Source organism: Athene cunicularia, assembly GCF_003259725.1.
Source record: "Athene cunicularia isolate RWA chromosome 15 unlocalized genomic scaffold, athCun1 chr15_part1, whole genome shotgun sequence".
In the NCBI taxonomy this organism is placed as follows: domain Eukaryota; kingdom Metazoa; phylum Chordata; class Aves; order Strigiformes; family Strigidae; genus Athene; species Athene cunicularia.
The window spans coordinates 2,368,163-2,381,544 of NW_020799121.1; the positions used below are offsets into that span (position 1 = coordinate 2,368,163).

General features: G+C 38.4%; 1 protein-coding gene across 1 annotated transcript in view; it reads left to right on the forward strand.

Moving 5' to 3' along the window:
- Window positions 1-13,382, forward strand: part of MED13L (mediator complex subunit 13 like) — a 200,075-nt gene that overhangs the window by 148,302 nt on the left and 38,391 nt on the right. The window contains exons 8-14 of the mRNA XM_026859606.1: window positions 2,094-2,256; window positions 3,100-3,204; window positions 6,509-7,237; window positions 8,485-8,707; window positions 9,678-9,783; window positions 10,209-10,333; window positions 11,656-11,755. Coding sequence (XP_026715407.1) covers window positions 2,094-2,256; window positions 3,100-3,204; window positions 6,509-7,237; window positions 8,485-8,707; window positions 9,678-9,783; window positions 10,209-10,333; window positions 11,656-11,755 — 1,551 coding nt within the window. The remainder of the gene's footprint in view (window positions 1-2,093; window positions 2,257-3,099; window positions 3,205-6,508; window positions 7,238-8,484; window positions 8,708-9,677; window positions 9,784-10,208; window positions 10,334-11,655; window positions 11,756-13,382) is intronic.

Consider the following 13,382-nt stretch of genomic DNA (forward strand, 5'->3'; position numbering starts at 1 on the left):
GGTGGGTGGGTGGGGTTTTGGGGGGTTTTATTGGGGGGGTGTGTGTGGTTGGTTGGTTTCAGAGAACAGGTTAGTCAAATGTGTAGATCCAGCTTTGATGCAGGGGATGGACTAGATGATCTCTCCAGGTCTCTTTCAACCATCTTTTCCATGTTTCTGTCTAAGTATGTAACGAAACAAATTGCTCCTGAACTAGGGAATGGCATTTTTCATGTGTAGAAACCAACTGCACCGTAGGGATTGTGAAGTGTGACCTCTGGTGAGTGGCTGGTTGTGTCCTCCAGTATTTATACCATTATGTGACATAGTTATTTGTGTGTGTTCCAGTATTTTGTTAGTGATTTTCATGGATAAAAATTACCGTCAGTGTCCAAGAACAGAATGGTTTTGTCTGCTGTGAAGTTCTGTTTCATGTTATGCCATATATTGCTGTATAGTATGAAAATATTACAGAATTTTGAAAAACAATAATGCACTCAAATGTAACTTGGAAGTTCTGGTAGCTCCTTGGTTATCCTCTCATACCTCCTACCCTTCCCTTGCTATCATACTGCTTTATCCTGGCAGTTGTAACTGTCCGCTATTGACATATGCGGTGTATGTGTGTGCACACACATTCCTTCCTGCCACACCCCCATACACACCCCTGCCAAAGGAGGACAGATTGGCTAATTCTGAAGTTTTGACCTGTTTTTTGATCATCTGTCAAGTTCACAATGATGCAGAACATTTGAAAGCCAGTGAAATAAGTTATCAGAGCTGCAAGCCTTAGTATGTCTAGGGATTGATGCTCTTGACTGCCTCTTGGTGGATTTTTATTAGAATTCTTTACAAAAACAGAAAAAAATTGGGGAAGGTCTAACTGGAGGAAAAAAAAAAAAAAGAAACCTGAAGAATCAGAGAAGATACAGAGTTAAGCAGCTTGTGCACAATTTTTAAAAGTTCTATTTTGAAAGTCACCTAAGAGAAATCAGCAGAATTACCTTGTTAGATGCAGGGATGTATAGCAGCGAATCCTTTCAGCCCTTCATTCTTAAAGCTTCTTAAATTGCATCAGGCAGGAGGACGAAGTGTTCTGTACACTGATTTGACCTTGTTAAAATGCAGCATATCTTTCCTTACTTTTCCATCCAGAGCACAGGGTAGAGTTACTCAGTGGCCAGGCCAAATGAGCCTGCAGCTCCCTCTACTGTTGTAGTTTGTGTTTGATGACTCTTAGATTTCAGTTAATCTAAAACAAAAACATATTTTGTACTAGAAGAAACATCTGTTTATATAGTAGCTGGTAAGGTTTCTGCATCAGAGGAAGAAAGGCAGTGCAGAACATAAATCAGGTTTTAGGCTATTAACACGTTGAAATAATATCTTCATTTGTTATCTCTGATAATCCTGCATTACTGAGAACCTCACATGTTATGTTGATAGCATATACTAACGATCAACCGTTGAACAATCTCTGTAGTAGTATACATCTTAGCTGTAAGATTTTACCAAAGCAAGTTTTTGATTCTCGCGTTTCAATTCAAGCATATTATAAAGAAATAGCACCAGACTAATCCGTTCATTTCTTCAGTGAGGTTTTATCTTGAGTATAAAGAACTGATTCTTGCTTGAAATAGTCTACATAAATTATTGGTTTTCTTAATAGATGCTTTTAGAACCATTCATATTATAATAAATATAGTCTTTTAAGCAACTCATCAAAGGCAATGTAAGTTCAAGTTTAACATCCAGGATAACTGAAAAACCTCTTATCTGCACTACTACTTAGAGATTCAGTACAAGGCTGTAGGGGGCTGTCTATGCTACCTCCCTTTAAGCAGCAGAGTATCTTATCTCACCTGAGGTGCAGTACTCGCATGACTATTACACATAAACATGGTATAACCCAGTGCCAGCTTGTTACCCCAGAGGCAAGTGTTGCATTGAAATGTAGTTTAGTCATCTTTTATAATGATGCTTTAAGGATTTTCCAGTGAACGTGAATGTCTGTGTAGTCAGCAGCCTTATAAGAGGGAAAGTCCGTTCAGGAAAGAGTATCAAATGTGAATATTAAGAACAGCCATAACATTAATGCTTAATTTATGTTGCAGGAGAAAGTGGATGCTCTCAGAGCAATATTAGCCATTCAGCTGTACAGGAGGGGACAGTCAGTGTACAGAGTCCAAAGAAATCAGGCAAGATTGCTCCAAAATTTCACAATCATATGGTTCACCGTGTCTGGAAGGAATGCATTCTCAACAGGTCGCAGTCCAAGTAAGGCAGCAGTCCTGATGGTTTTGTTTATTAACAAAGTTAAATATGTTTATTAACACATAGTTAAAATTGTAATAGTTTTGTCTTAGATAATGTTATTTCTCATAGAATTCTTTTGCCACTAATCAAAGCTAATAAAGCAGAACAGCATTATCAAAGAAAATATGTTGCTGTGTTCAGCTGAAAACTCCTAACACTTAACATTGTATTTGCAGCTGTGTATCTTAATGGTGACAGTCTTTGAAGTTACAAATCTATATGTGCTTTCAGCTAGATGCTTTCAGATTTATTGATTGCAGTTTCTAGCTCCAGTTACAGTTACTAGACTGAAAGTTGGGTGACTGAAGAACAAGCAGTATATATTTGATACTTAGAATTCTAAGGGTAGTATTTGTAAAGCATTACATGTGTTGGACTAAAATTCCAACCAACAAGGATATGGGAAATTCATGTTGTTAGTAACATAGGCCTTTATTACTGGAGATTTAGTATATATTCATGGCATGGTGTGCCCTGCAATCTTTATTTTTCACTATTTCCATGCAGTTTCCTCACTGGACATGTTAGAATTTCCAGATTCAGTCTAAATTGCTTGCCCCTTCTTTCTTGTGCTCAAACTCCAGACAGAGCTATCTGATGTAGGGCTGATACCATCCTCTCACATAAATTGAACTATAAGTTTTAAGGAGTTAGGGGGAACTACTGTTAAATACAGAATCCAATTTCAGAGGTGAAGTAGAATGGAGCAATTTGAGGGGAACATATGTGAATTTATGCACGTGCATTTTAAAAATTCTGTTATACAAAAGGTGGTAACTATTCAAATAATTTTATCTTCTTTAGGAGGAATCAAATTACAACTGCAAATTTGGAAGAGGAAGTTCCTAACAATACTGTTTCTTGGGATTTTGTGGATCCAGTCCAAAGAGTCAGTTGTTCTTGTTCCAGGTGAGCTTTGAAGAGAGTAAGCATTTATCATACTGGAAGAGCCCTCTTTAATTCAGACAGAGGTACACTTTCAAAAGGGAGTTATGTTTTAAGCTGAGAGAAGAGGAAACTAATATCAAAATTGTAATCATTACTCATATTCAGATGATTGATATGCATCTCATATCATTATCGCTTGCAGTAGTCAATTTGAGTGGAAAAATGATCCTAGACTAGAGAATGGGTGCTAGAATCACTCAAACATTTCTCATTTGTAATGAACTCATCCTTAAGGCTTTTCAGAGATGTGAGCTTTGAAGTTTGGAGTGGTAAGACTCATGATGAAGAGGGGCAGAAGCTGCCTAAGTTTCAGAGCGTCCTGACTGAAGCATAGTGCTACTGTCCCTGTTTGGAGGAAGAGTTAAAATATCCCTAAGAATCACTTCACTCTGTGTCAATCTGCCGTGACTCACTGGACATCAGAGAACACCCAAGAGAGTATAAAACCTTTGCAGCGTGGTCATCCACTGTGAACAGATCAAAAAGAAATCACAGCTCACTTATACAAACACTTAAGAGTTTATGAAATTATCTGTCATCTTTGTTGAATGCTTAAAGTTCCAGTACTGCTCAGGAAGGGCAAACCAGCACCACAAATTGTGCTTAACCATTTTTAAATTTATCAGAGAGACGTTACAGAGCTAGAGAGACAGTTTCCAGTGAAGTAGTCCTGTGAAACTGCTTCTACTGAAATTCTTAATTCCTCAGGGTCACCATCTACTTAGAAGATTGGTAAAGATGTTTTTATGACCTGAAGAAGTTATTCCTTAAGTATGCACAGATGTAAATGTCATTCATATGATCAAACAGAAATGCTGATTGTGCTATGCTAACCTCTTCGGTGTTTTGAGGTTTTTTCCTGTCTCATGCCCCCCCGTCCCCCTTGCCCCTCCCCAGCTGCAGTAGTGGTCTTTGCCAAAATAATGGTCAGCAAAACAGCCAGGCTGAAGTGATTCTCTGCTTTTTGTCTGTTTGAGGCATAGATGTTTTTCTTTTTTGTCCTTTATTTTTCTCTTAACAGCAAGGCAAGCTTGAATATAATGCTGTTATTAATAATAATATTAAAATGAATATATTTTCTTATCAAATCATTAAGTGTGGTACCTGCCACAGCAGTGTCTGCAGAGCTTTCTGTCTATATTTGGCTGTACAGAGAAATTTCGGAACGTAGTGTTCTCACAGTCTCCGAAAGGTTGTTGATCAGAAAATTGCATTGTCCAAAACTGAATGAAGCGAGATTGTGTCCTTGTACCTTTTGTGTTTGACTTCTCATGAAGCCAGTTCTTCTTTGTGTATTTAGAAGAGATAAAGGGATGCAGAGGAATTGTGCATCATACAGGGGGCAGACAGAGTGTTCAACCTGGAAACTCTCTGCTGTATCTGAAGTGAAAGTGTTGCTCTTCTGTAGCCTTGCTCTTTACCCGTGATTGTATGTTGCTTGTATGTGTATACTCAAGAATGTGGAACAGATAGATGTTTTGTCATGATGCCAAGTGTTTCTTATGGAAAACTGAGGTCCATCTTCACCTGGAAAGCATAGGGAATCAATAGTGGACAATGGAAACCTGATTCCATAACAGCTGCATCTGCATTTGCAATTTCACGCTGTCTCTTAACACCTCCAGTGATAACTACGTCATGCTGGAGTTCATAAACACAGCAACTGGGAATTTAAAACATTAGTCTTAAAATCGAGATGGTACCTGATTTCAAACATTCTGTTTATTGTGTAAAGGAGAGTATTAATGTCAAGATCTTAAATATTGAGTCTTAAAGGGTTGTCTGGTACTCGGCATCAAATTCAATCTTCTATAGACACAACTTTGTGTGTTGAAGAACAGAATGTCTAAAATAATTTTCTGTGGACAGTTAAAATATGGTGAATGATGGAGTATTAAGTCAATGAAATGTAACAAGAACATGCTTAAGGCAAATCTTCAGTTACTAGGGCATTAACTCCACGTTATGAGTGATTGCAGCTAAAGACCATCTGCTGCGGCAGAGAATTTGCAACATGTCCTGATAACAGCAAAACCCCCAAAGAAAGCCAGAACAATACCACACAACATGGATGGTTACAGGGAAAGATGTAGCAAGTACAAGAAGTCGTATCTGTACCATTTGACAGCCACTGTGTAATAGCTAAGTCATAAAAGCAGAATTGGTTGCTTCAATCCAGTAGTCCACTTGTGATAATGTAGTTTGTGAGTAGAAAGCATGTTACAGTTTTGAAATGTTTTATTGCTGTCCGAGATACTGTTGTTTATGTACAAAAAGAGGGATAGAGTGATTTATTTTGAAATGGTATTTAACTTAAACCAGGTATAAATACTAAGCACAATACATCTTTCAATTTCTGCTTAGCTTAAAAAAAAGCCCCGAACAACAAAAAAGGCAAATAAAATATGGACAGAGTTAGATGTCCTGTTGTAACATCCTTGGGGACCACCATGAGCTCTATGATGAAAATACTGTTTAGCAGTACCTGAAATACTGAATTTCAATCCTGTGTTTCCCAGTCTCAAAGATACTGGATACAAATTGAAAAGAGCCATATTAAAATATGAAGCCAGTAAGAAGTTTGTATGTTACTGCATTTTTTGGTTTGAATATTTTGAAATATTTTTCATGTTTTCTTCTCATCGGTTGTTAATTGCTTTTTGCCTTTTTTTTTTCCTTTTGTTTTTGTACTAGAGTACTTTTTTTTTTTTTTTTTGTTATTTTTTTTTTTTTTTTTTTTAACCTGATATGGAGGAGGAAACTGCCATGAAAGCATCCTGCCTTGTCCTGCATCTGTGAACATAACTAAATGAGTTCCGATCCATATCTTTTGTAACAGATGCCCGAGAGTGTGCAAGAGTAGTGGTGTAGTTCCACAGCAGTCATTTTATTTGAAAGGCTATCTTTCTTTAGGGTAATGAAAACAATAGTATCTTGGATTTTTTTTTGTTTTTTGTTTTTTTTTTGTTATATTACCTTCCATCTGAGCAGCACTAAGCTTTTACAAACATTAAATCTTTCTTTTGAATGCTATTTTCTGGAGACTGTCATTTTCCATTTTATAGGTCAGAGAAACTGCAGCTGAGTTGGTTTAAACAACCTGGTCCAGATCATGTGACCATTCCAGAATCTGTTAAAAGATCAGGAATAGACATAAGATTTCTCAATGCTGTTCTTTGGGTTTGGTCTTTTTTTTTTCTTTTTTCCCATTAGATCAGATAACAGTATAAACCATGCAGTGACTTGTTTCTGCCTCTGCTTTCAGGCACAAGGTTTTCAAACAGCGTTGTGCTGCTGGCTCAAGCCGTCCCCCAACGATAAATCAGCCAGGATTCAGCGTGGGAACATCATCATCTTCATCATTGCCACCTCCCGCCTCTTCAAAGCACAAAACAACAGAGAGACAGGAAAAAGGAGATAAACTGCAAAAAAGGCCTATGATGCCGTTTCACCATCGGCCCTCTGTGACTGAAGAGCTATGCATGGAGCAGGACACATCAGGGCAGAAACTGGGATTAGCAGGAATGGAGCCCTCCTTAGAAGTCCCTAATTCCAGAAAATACGAGAAGCCGCTATCTATACCTGCTAGAAATCCAAGCAAGCAAATGAATATGAATCCTATGGATTCACCCCACTCCCCTACGTCCCCTCTGCCTCCCACACTTAGTCCCCAGCCCAGAGGTCAGGAAGCAGAGAATCTGGACCCACCTTCTGTACCCGTAAACCCAGCACTCTATGGCAGTGGGCTGGAGCTGCAGCCCTTGCCCAGCTTAGATGACAGGACAGTCCTTGTCGGACAGAGGTTACCTCTGATGGCAGAGGTCAGTGAGACAGCATTATACTGTGGGATAATTCAGAACAATGAGTCACTAGATAAGTGGAGAACCTATAGTGTCCCATCAAGTGACGATCCAGAGTTCAGGCCGCCAGATCTTCCGTGTGAGAGGTATGATGCCAAGATGGAAATAAACTCGGACAGCACTGCACTGAAAAGGTGAGCGTGCACACTGATCTGAGTGGTGGTTTTATTCAAATATAAGCATGGCCAAACTCTCTTTTCAGTTGAATCTGAAACAAGTGGAGGCTTCACTGTAACATCAGGGATGATGTATGCTGGAGATAATGTTAAATACTTAAATAGAAATGTGCTGTCGTAGTATGCCTTATTTTTTTTATACTTAGCTTTCTGCTGGACATTATAAGGACTGATAAATCTTTTTGCAACCTATATCACACCAATTTGAGCAAATGGAAGAGTTTTAGTAAGCTTATTTCATTTCATCATTTAAAAAAAAAAGAAAACCTGTGTTTAGTTATACAACCTACCAGTATATAAATGCTTGTTTTTGAGTGAAATTCTGTTTATGGCACTGGAGAGGCACTTCAGGGTGGTTTATCCAATTGTGTGGGTTTAAAATTGCCCTGTACCGCTCAATTCTGTAAGTAGTAGCTGATACTATATTATGGAATAATACGGCTTTTTTATAAATTTGCTGTCAGATCTTTGAAATTGGTAGAAGCTTTACTATTAGCTTCAGTCTCTGTAGGATTGAAACTGAAAACCCAGTCTCTCTAGTCTGTACACAGAAAAGAGCAAATGCTAACTAAGCTCTTGTAAACGTTACTTAAGAAAAACTGTGGCTAACATATAGTGTCTTCCTCAGTGAAGAACACGAACTACCTAAATTTTAAAGAATTTTTAGCTGTCTCTTATCCTTTAAAGCAGATTTTCTTTTATACAAATATATTTATTTACTTACTTTTAACTTTAGTGTAGGAATCTGAGTTAATTTTATGCCAAACTAAAAATTACTTTTGCATTCTGACAATGCATAGACAAAATACACCAAAGAGAGTACTTAATGAAATGTATAAGCTAAAATTAATTGAGGAAGATTTTTCGAGTTATGACAACATTGATTTTGGTAATTACAGTGCAGTTTGCTAGGCTGAAAAGGGTTTGTGTACTTCAAAGTCTTTTAATTAGACAAGATTAATTCTTTTTTCGTTGTCCCAAAGTAGTTCTTAATCTGGTAAGATGCATAATACTAAATGTAGGCAAATGCATCTTTTATTTGAGGAAAAAACAGAGTTCTGCTAGATCAAGGAGGATGGAGGGAGACATGGGCTGCGTTTGTGTGTAACAGCTACAGATCTTAAGAGCTGTTGTTTTTCTTTGCTGTAAAAGGTATGTTTGTTTTGTTTCATGATGGCTTGCTTTGCTTATTTCTTTACTTTCAGACTCTTAGCACAACCTAATAAACGGTTTAAAATTTTGGAAGAGCAGAAACCAGTGCAGACACTGAACTATCTTGACCCCTTGCCTCTAATACAACAACCTGGAGAAGGCCTGGGAGATGCTAGTGATCCTTACACTTTTGAAGATGGTGATATAAAGTACAGCTTCACTGGCAATAAAAAATGCAAACTTGGGGCTGAGAAGGATCCTTTGAAAAAGAACAAGGTAACATGTAAATCCAGAGTTTTATCATTAACGTTCTTTTTGGACTTACAGTACTGGAGCACAGTATTTGCTCTACAGCTCTCAGGAAGACACAAGCCTGTTCCACAGATCAAAATGAGAGAAATCATATATTTCTTTCCTACACTGGCTCAGAGGAGAAAACTTAATTTCAGTATGGTATTTTTGACCTGGTATTTGCTGACATCCCTCTGAACCTGTATAAGACAACACTGCTGTTGCAAGGAATACTTCATGTATATTCAGCTTGACCAGCAGCAGCTTCCAGATTTAAGCTAAGAAATAAAATTCTTAGAGCCATCTATTCAGTTGTAGAGATGAAAGAATTTGGTGGTCTTTTTCTCTTTTTCTTGGTTGTTTCAGCTTGACATATCACCTCACTGCAAAGCTCAGATCTCTCCAGCCCAAGTTTATCTGTCTTTCCTCGAGCAAATTGAGGGTAGCCTTCTGCTGAGAGGATTTGTGGCAGGGATGCTGAATTGGTTTGAACATCTCCTTAGAGGTGTTCTTCCATATGCGAAAGAAAACAATTTGATCACTATTCTTTGGTCATCACCTGACCTGTATGCCTGATAATTCTTATGTATCGTATCCATTATGAAGCTGTTTCTTTGTCTGGCTACTCATTTGTTCTTGTGCAGGTAGCCACCACACTTAAAATTCTAGAAGTTGAGTTTTCTGGAGAAATTGAGGTGGCTAATTATCAGTACTGGCTATCAGATGTAACTGATGTATATGGAATCCTTTGTAAATCATACACAATGTTACTTCATGTTTTTCCCAATATACAGATAAACAGCAGTCAGCTGTGTACTTTTCCCTTCTTAAATTTCTTTTTGCTTCTCAAAGTATTTAATCAAGAGCCTGGAGTTTGACTTGACATAGGAAAATAGTTGTTCTCACATACCTTAAATTTATATCCATTTAAAAAAACCTTGGATTTTTTATATAGTCAGAAGATGGAATTGGTACCAAGGAAATCCCCACAACGGGTCATTCTACACCAGTTCCTGATGGAAAAGATGCCATGTCTATTTTCAGTTCTGCTCCTAAGACTGGTGAGTAAAAGCCCTTTATTTCACTCTGCAAAGCAAAATAGTTAAAGCTATGCAATAAAATCTGAAAAGAAATGCTCATACTGAACATTTTACTGTACCATGAGATCTATAGAGAGCTCCTGAGGTAGAAAAAACTTGATTCTGCTTGTTCTTTAGTAACATAATTGGGGTTTTTTTTAGAATATTAAAGTTGAGCAGTAGCTACCTTCGTTCTTTCCTGAATGAGTTTTGGTGCTTGCTTAAAATTTGAATGCAAGGCTATTTCTAGGCTACATTATAGAAAAGGAGCCTCAGTGATTCTTGCTAGTCCCTTGCTTGTTGCTCTAGTCTCTTGCTTGTTTAGAGTGAGAAGTAAGATTAAAAAAAGGTGATTTTGTGTTTCTTTGCTTCCATTTTTCATGTGTTTTTCCCTTTCTTTCTGACAGATACCCGGCAAGACAACGCTGCAGGCCGAGTAGGCTCTGGTAGCCTCACACAGGTGACAGATCTGGCTCCATCACTTCATGATCTAGATAATATCTTTGATAATTCAGACGAAGATGAGCTTGGTGTAAGTCTTTATAGGACTGAGTGTTCTGTAGACTTAAACCTTGGCCAAAAAAAAGGAGGAGGATGAAGTCCTAGTGGGGAGCGATTGTCCATAATAGATATGAAGGAGAGTTTCCAGGTAGTCAGGCTTGGATTTTAAGTGGGAAGAATTGCTAGCAAAGAGAGGTATCCTGTCAGGAGATCCATCAAAGAGAGAACTCATCGCTGTGTATAATTCAGGAATATTAGGAGATCGCTTAGGTAACACCAAAGCTTGTGTTGTCCGAGAGTTTTTTAGTCATGAGGGGAACCTGTATACAGCTAATTTGCTGACTCAGTCATTGCATAGACAGGTTAAACGAATACTTCCATAGGTAAAGCAATGTAGTTGCTTTAGAAATGCATTACATCTCGTTTTGTGTTCTTAGCTTTTGTCAGTATTTTGAGTTTTCTGAGAAGCTGCCCAAAGAAAAATAAATTCAACTTTACTGAACTTCAGTAGTTCTCTGAAGCGTGTTTCTTTCTATTTCTACAATCAGTTTGTTTCAATGCAAAGAGGAATAGTTTCTGAATATTAGGAAATACAAAAGGTAAAGCAGATTTACATCAGTTACCAGGAAAATGTCAAGACACATGGAAACCAAAGATTTGAATAATGACTATTTTTAAACTTCATCTAATACAGCCAAGTGGTCCTAAACTGACTGATAGTATATAATAGTTTTTAAAAAGTCTAATGTCTGGTTCTTGGCAGTACTTTTCAAGTACACCAATTTATTTACTCCTCCCTGTTTTGAGGTTCCACACAAACTGCACTTAAGATGCCACAGTTAATATGCAAATCTACTGGAGGACTGTTCTGTCAAAATCAAAAATTACCTTTTTCTGTGAAGTTGGCCTGGACAGTCCTAATGCTTTTCCTGTCTTAAAACCTGCATGTGTTGAGCAGTCCCCTGTGGTAGTCTGGTTTATGGCATTTTTGCTCTCAGTGTTGTATTCTCATTATTATCTTAGTCAAATATGAAAGCAAGGAGAGTAGTCATGTGAATTTCAAGCTCAGTGTCGTTGATAACATTTTCAATATAATTTGTGTGTATCTATATATGGGGGGTGGGGGGTTGTGTGCACATAGGCACGTAAATATTTCAGAGACTTTTGGTTTGGTTTAGTCTTAAAAAAGAGGAAATAGAAATCCAAACTCCTTGGGGAGAGTGGTTGGGAAAGTAGAAAAATACACTTTTTTTCTTTCTTGTAAAATCTCATTTAGAGAGTTTCAGAATCTGTAATAGCTTAGGAATTCTAATATTTTGTATATTTTTTAATATGGTATTATTCTGCTTTTAGGCTGTATCCCCAGCTCTTCGGTCATCGAAAATGCCCATAGTAGGGTCTGAGGAACGCCCTGTAGGGAAGGATGGTAGAACAGCAGTACCTTACCCACCAAGTAAGTAGCAACAACTGATTTACTACTTTGTTGACAGTTAAAATCTCCTTACAGCTACCTGCTGCTTTTTGTAGGAGACTTATAAGGTCATTTTTTCAGGACTAAGAGGTGGTGTGCTCATTTTGTTCTGTAATTACCAGATGCCAATATTAAAAGAGGATAAGCAGATTTTAATGAAAACAGTGAATGGTAATTTAGACACACATTTTTAATGTGCCTACTGAGATTTGAGATGCTCTTCATCTGACATTATTGTCTTAGGTTAGAAGTATGGGAGGAATTTGGTACAAATCTTCATTTAGAAGCTATCCCCTCTGTTCTCAATTTAGTATTTAATGTTAGTCACACCATTACGATATCCCTCTTCAAGTATAAATCAGTCTTCTTTTTAAAGAATTCAAAGTATTTGAAGCTGTGACTTACCAGTTGGCCATTATGGTGCAACCTGTTTGGAAGAAAATTGCATTCAGCATGGAGCCCCTCCCCTGTGAGGACAGGCTGAGAGAGTTGGGGGGTTCAGCTGGAGAAGAGGAGGCTCCGGGGAGACCTTAGAGCGGCCTCACAGGGCTGAAAGGGGCTACAGGAAAGGGGGGAGGGACTCTTGATCAGGAGGTGTCAGGATAGGATGAGGGGTGATGGTTTTAAACTGAAAGAGGGGAAGATTTAGATTAGATACGCAGAAGAAATTCTCCCCTGTGAGGGTGGTGAGGCCCTGGCACAGGCTACCCAGAGAAGCTGTGGCTGCCCCCTCCCTGGAAGGGTTCAAGGCCAGGTTGGATGGGGCTTTGGGCAACCTGGGCTGGTGGGAGGTGTCCATGCCCTGGGCAGGGGCTTGAAACTGGAGGATCTTTAAGGTCCCTTCCAACCCGAACTGTTCCTTGTTTCTAAGACAAATTCAGACTAAAATCTCCTTCAGGTTTTAATCTAGATGTGAAAGGGCATGATTAAAATCGAAGAACTATTTCTAACTGAAGACACCTTGTAGACCTTTTACAGATGGTTATGGTAGAAATGATGCTTGTGCAGGCGCTACACATGTACAAGGAAGGCTACAGAAGTGCAGAAACTTAGAAATTAAATTTAGTATGCTGAAAATGCATGAAACGCGGATTAAAACAGTAGGGCTTTTTTGTAAGGACTGTGCCAATAAGTATTTGGAATAACTTACTCTGAGACACATGATCTTTCTTGCATCTGAAAGGAGGTTTGTTGATGAGTGTTGGGCTCATTTAAAATAATAGCGAGGTGGGTGTTTGACTCTTCCCAAGTAATAAGTGATAAGGCAAGAGGGGATTACCTCAGGTTGTGCCATGGGAGGTTTAGATTGGATATTAAGAAAACTGTCTTCACCAAAAGGTTTGTGAAGCATAGGAAGAGGCTGCCCAGGAAAGTGTTTGAGTCACCACCCCTGGGGGTATTAAAAGACATGTAGACATGGTGCTTAGGGATGTGGTTTAGTGGTGGAATTGCCAGTGTTAGGTTTATGGTTGGACTCAATGATCTTAAAGGTCTTTTCCAACCTAAATGATTCTGTGATTGTATTTATACAGGTGACATTGCTCTTGAGATGAGAGAGGAATGTGTGTATGTATGTGTGCATGTGTGTGTGAGAGGAGGAAGGGATTTG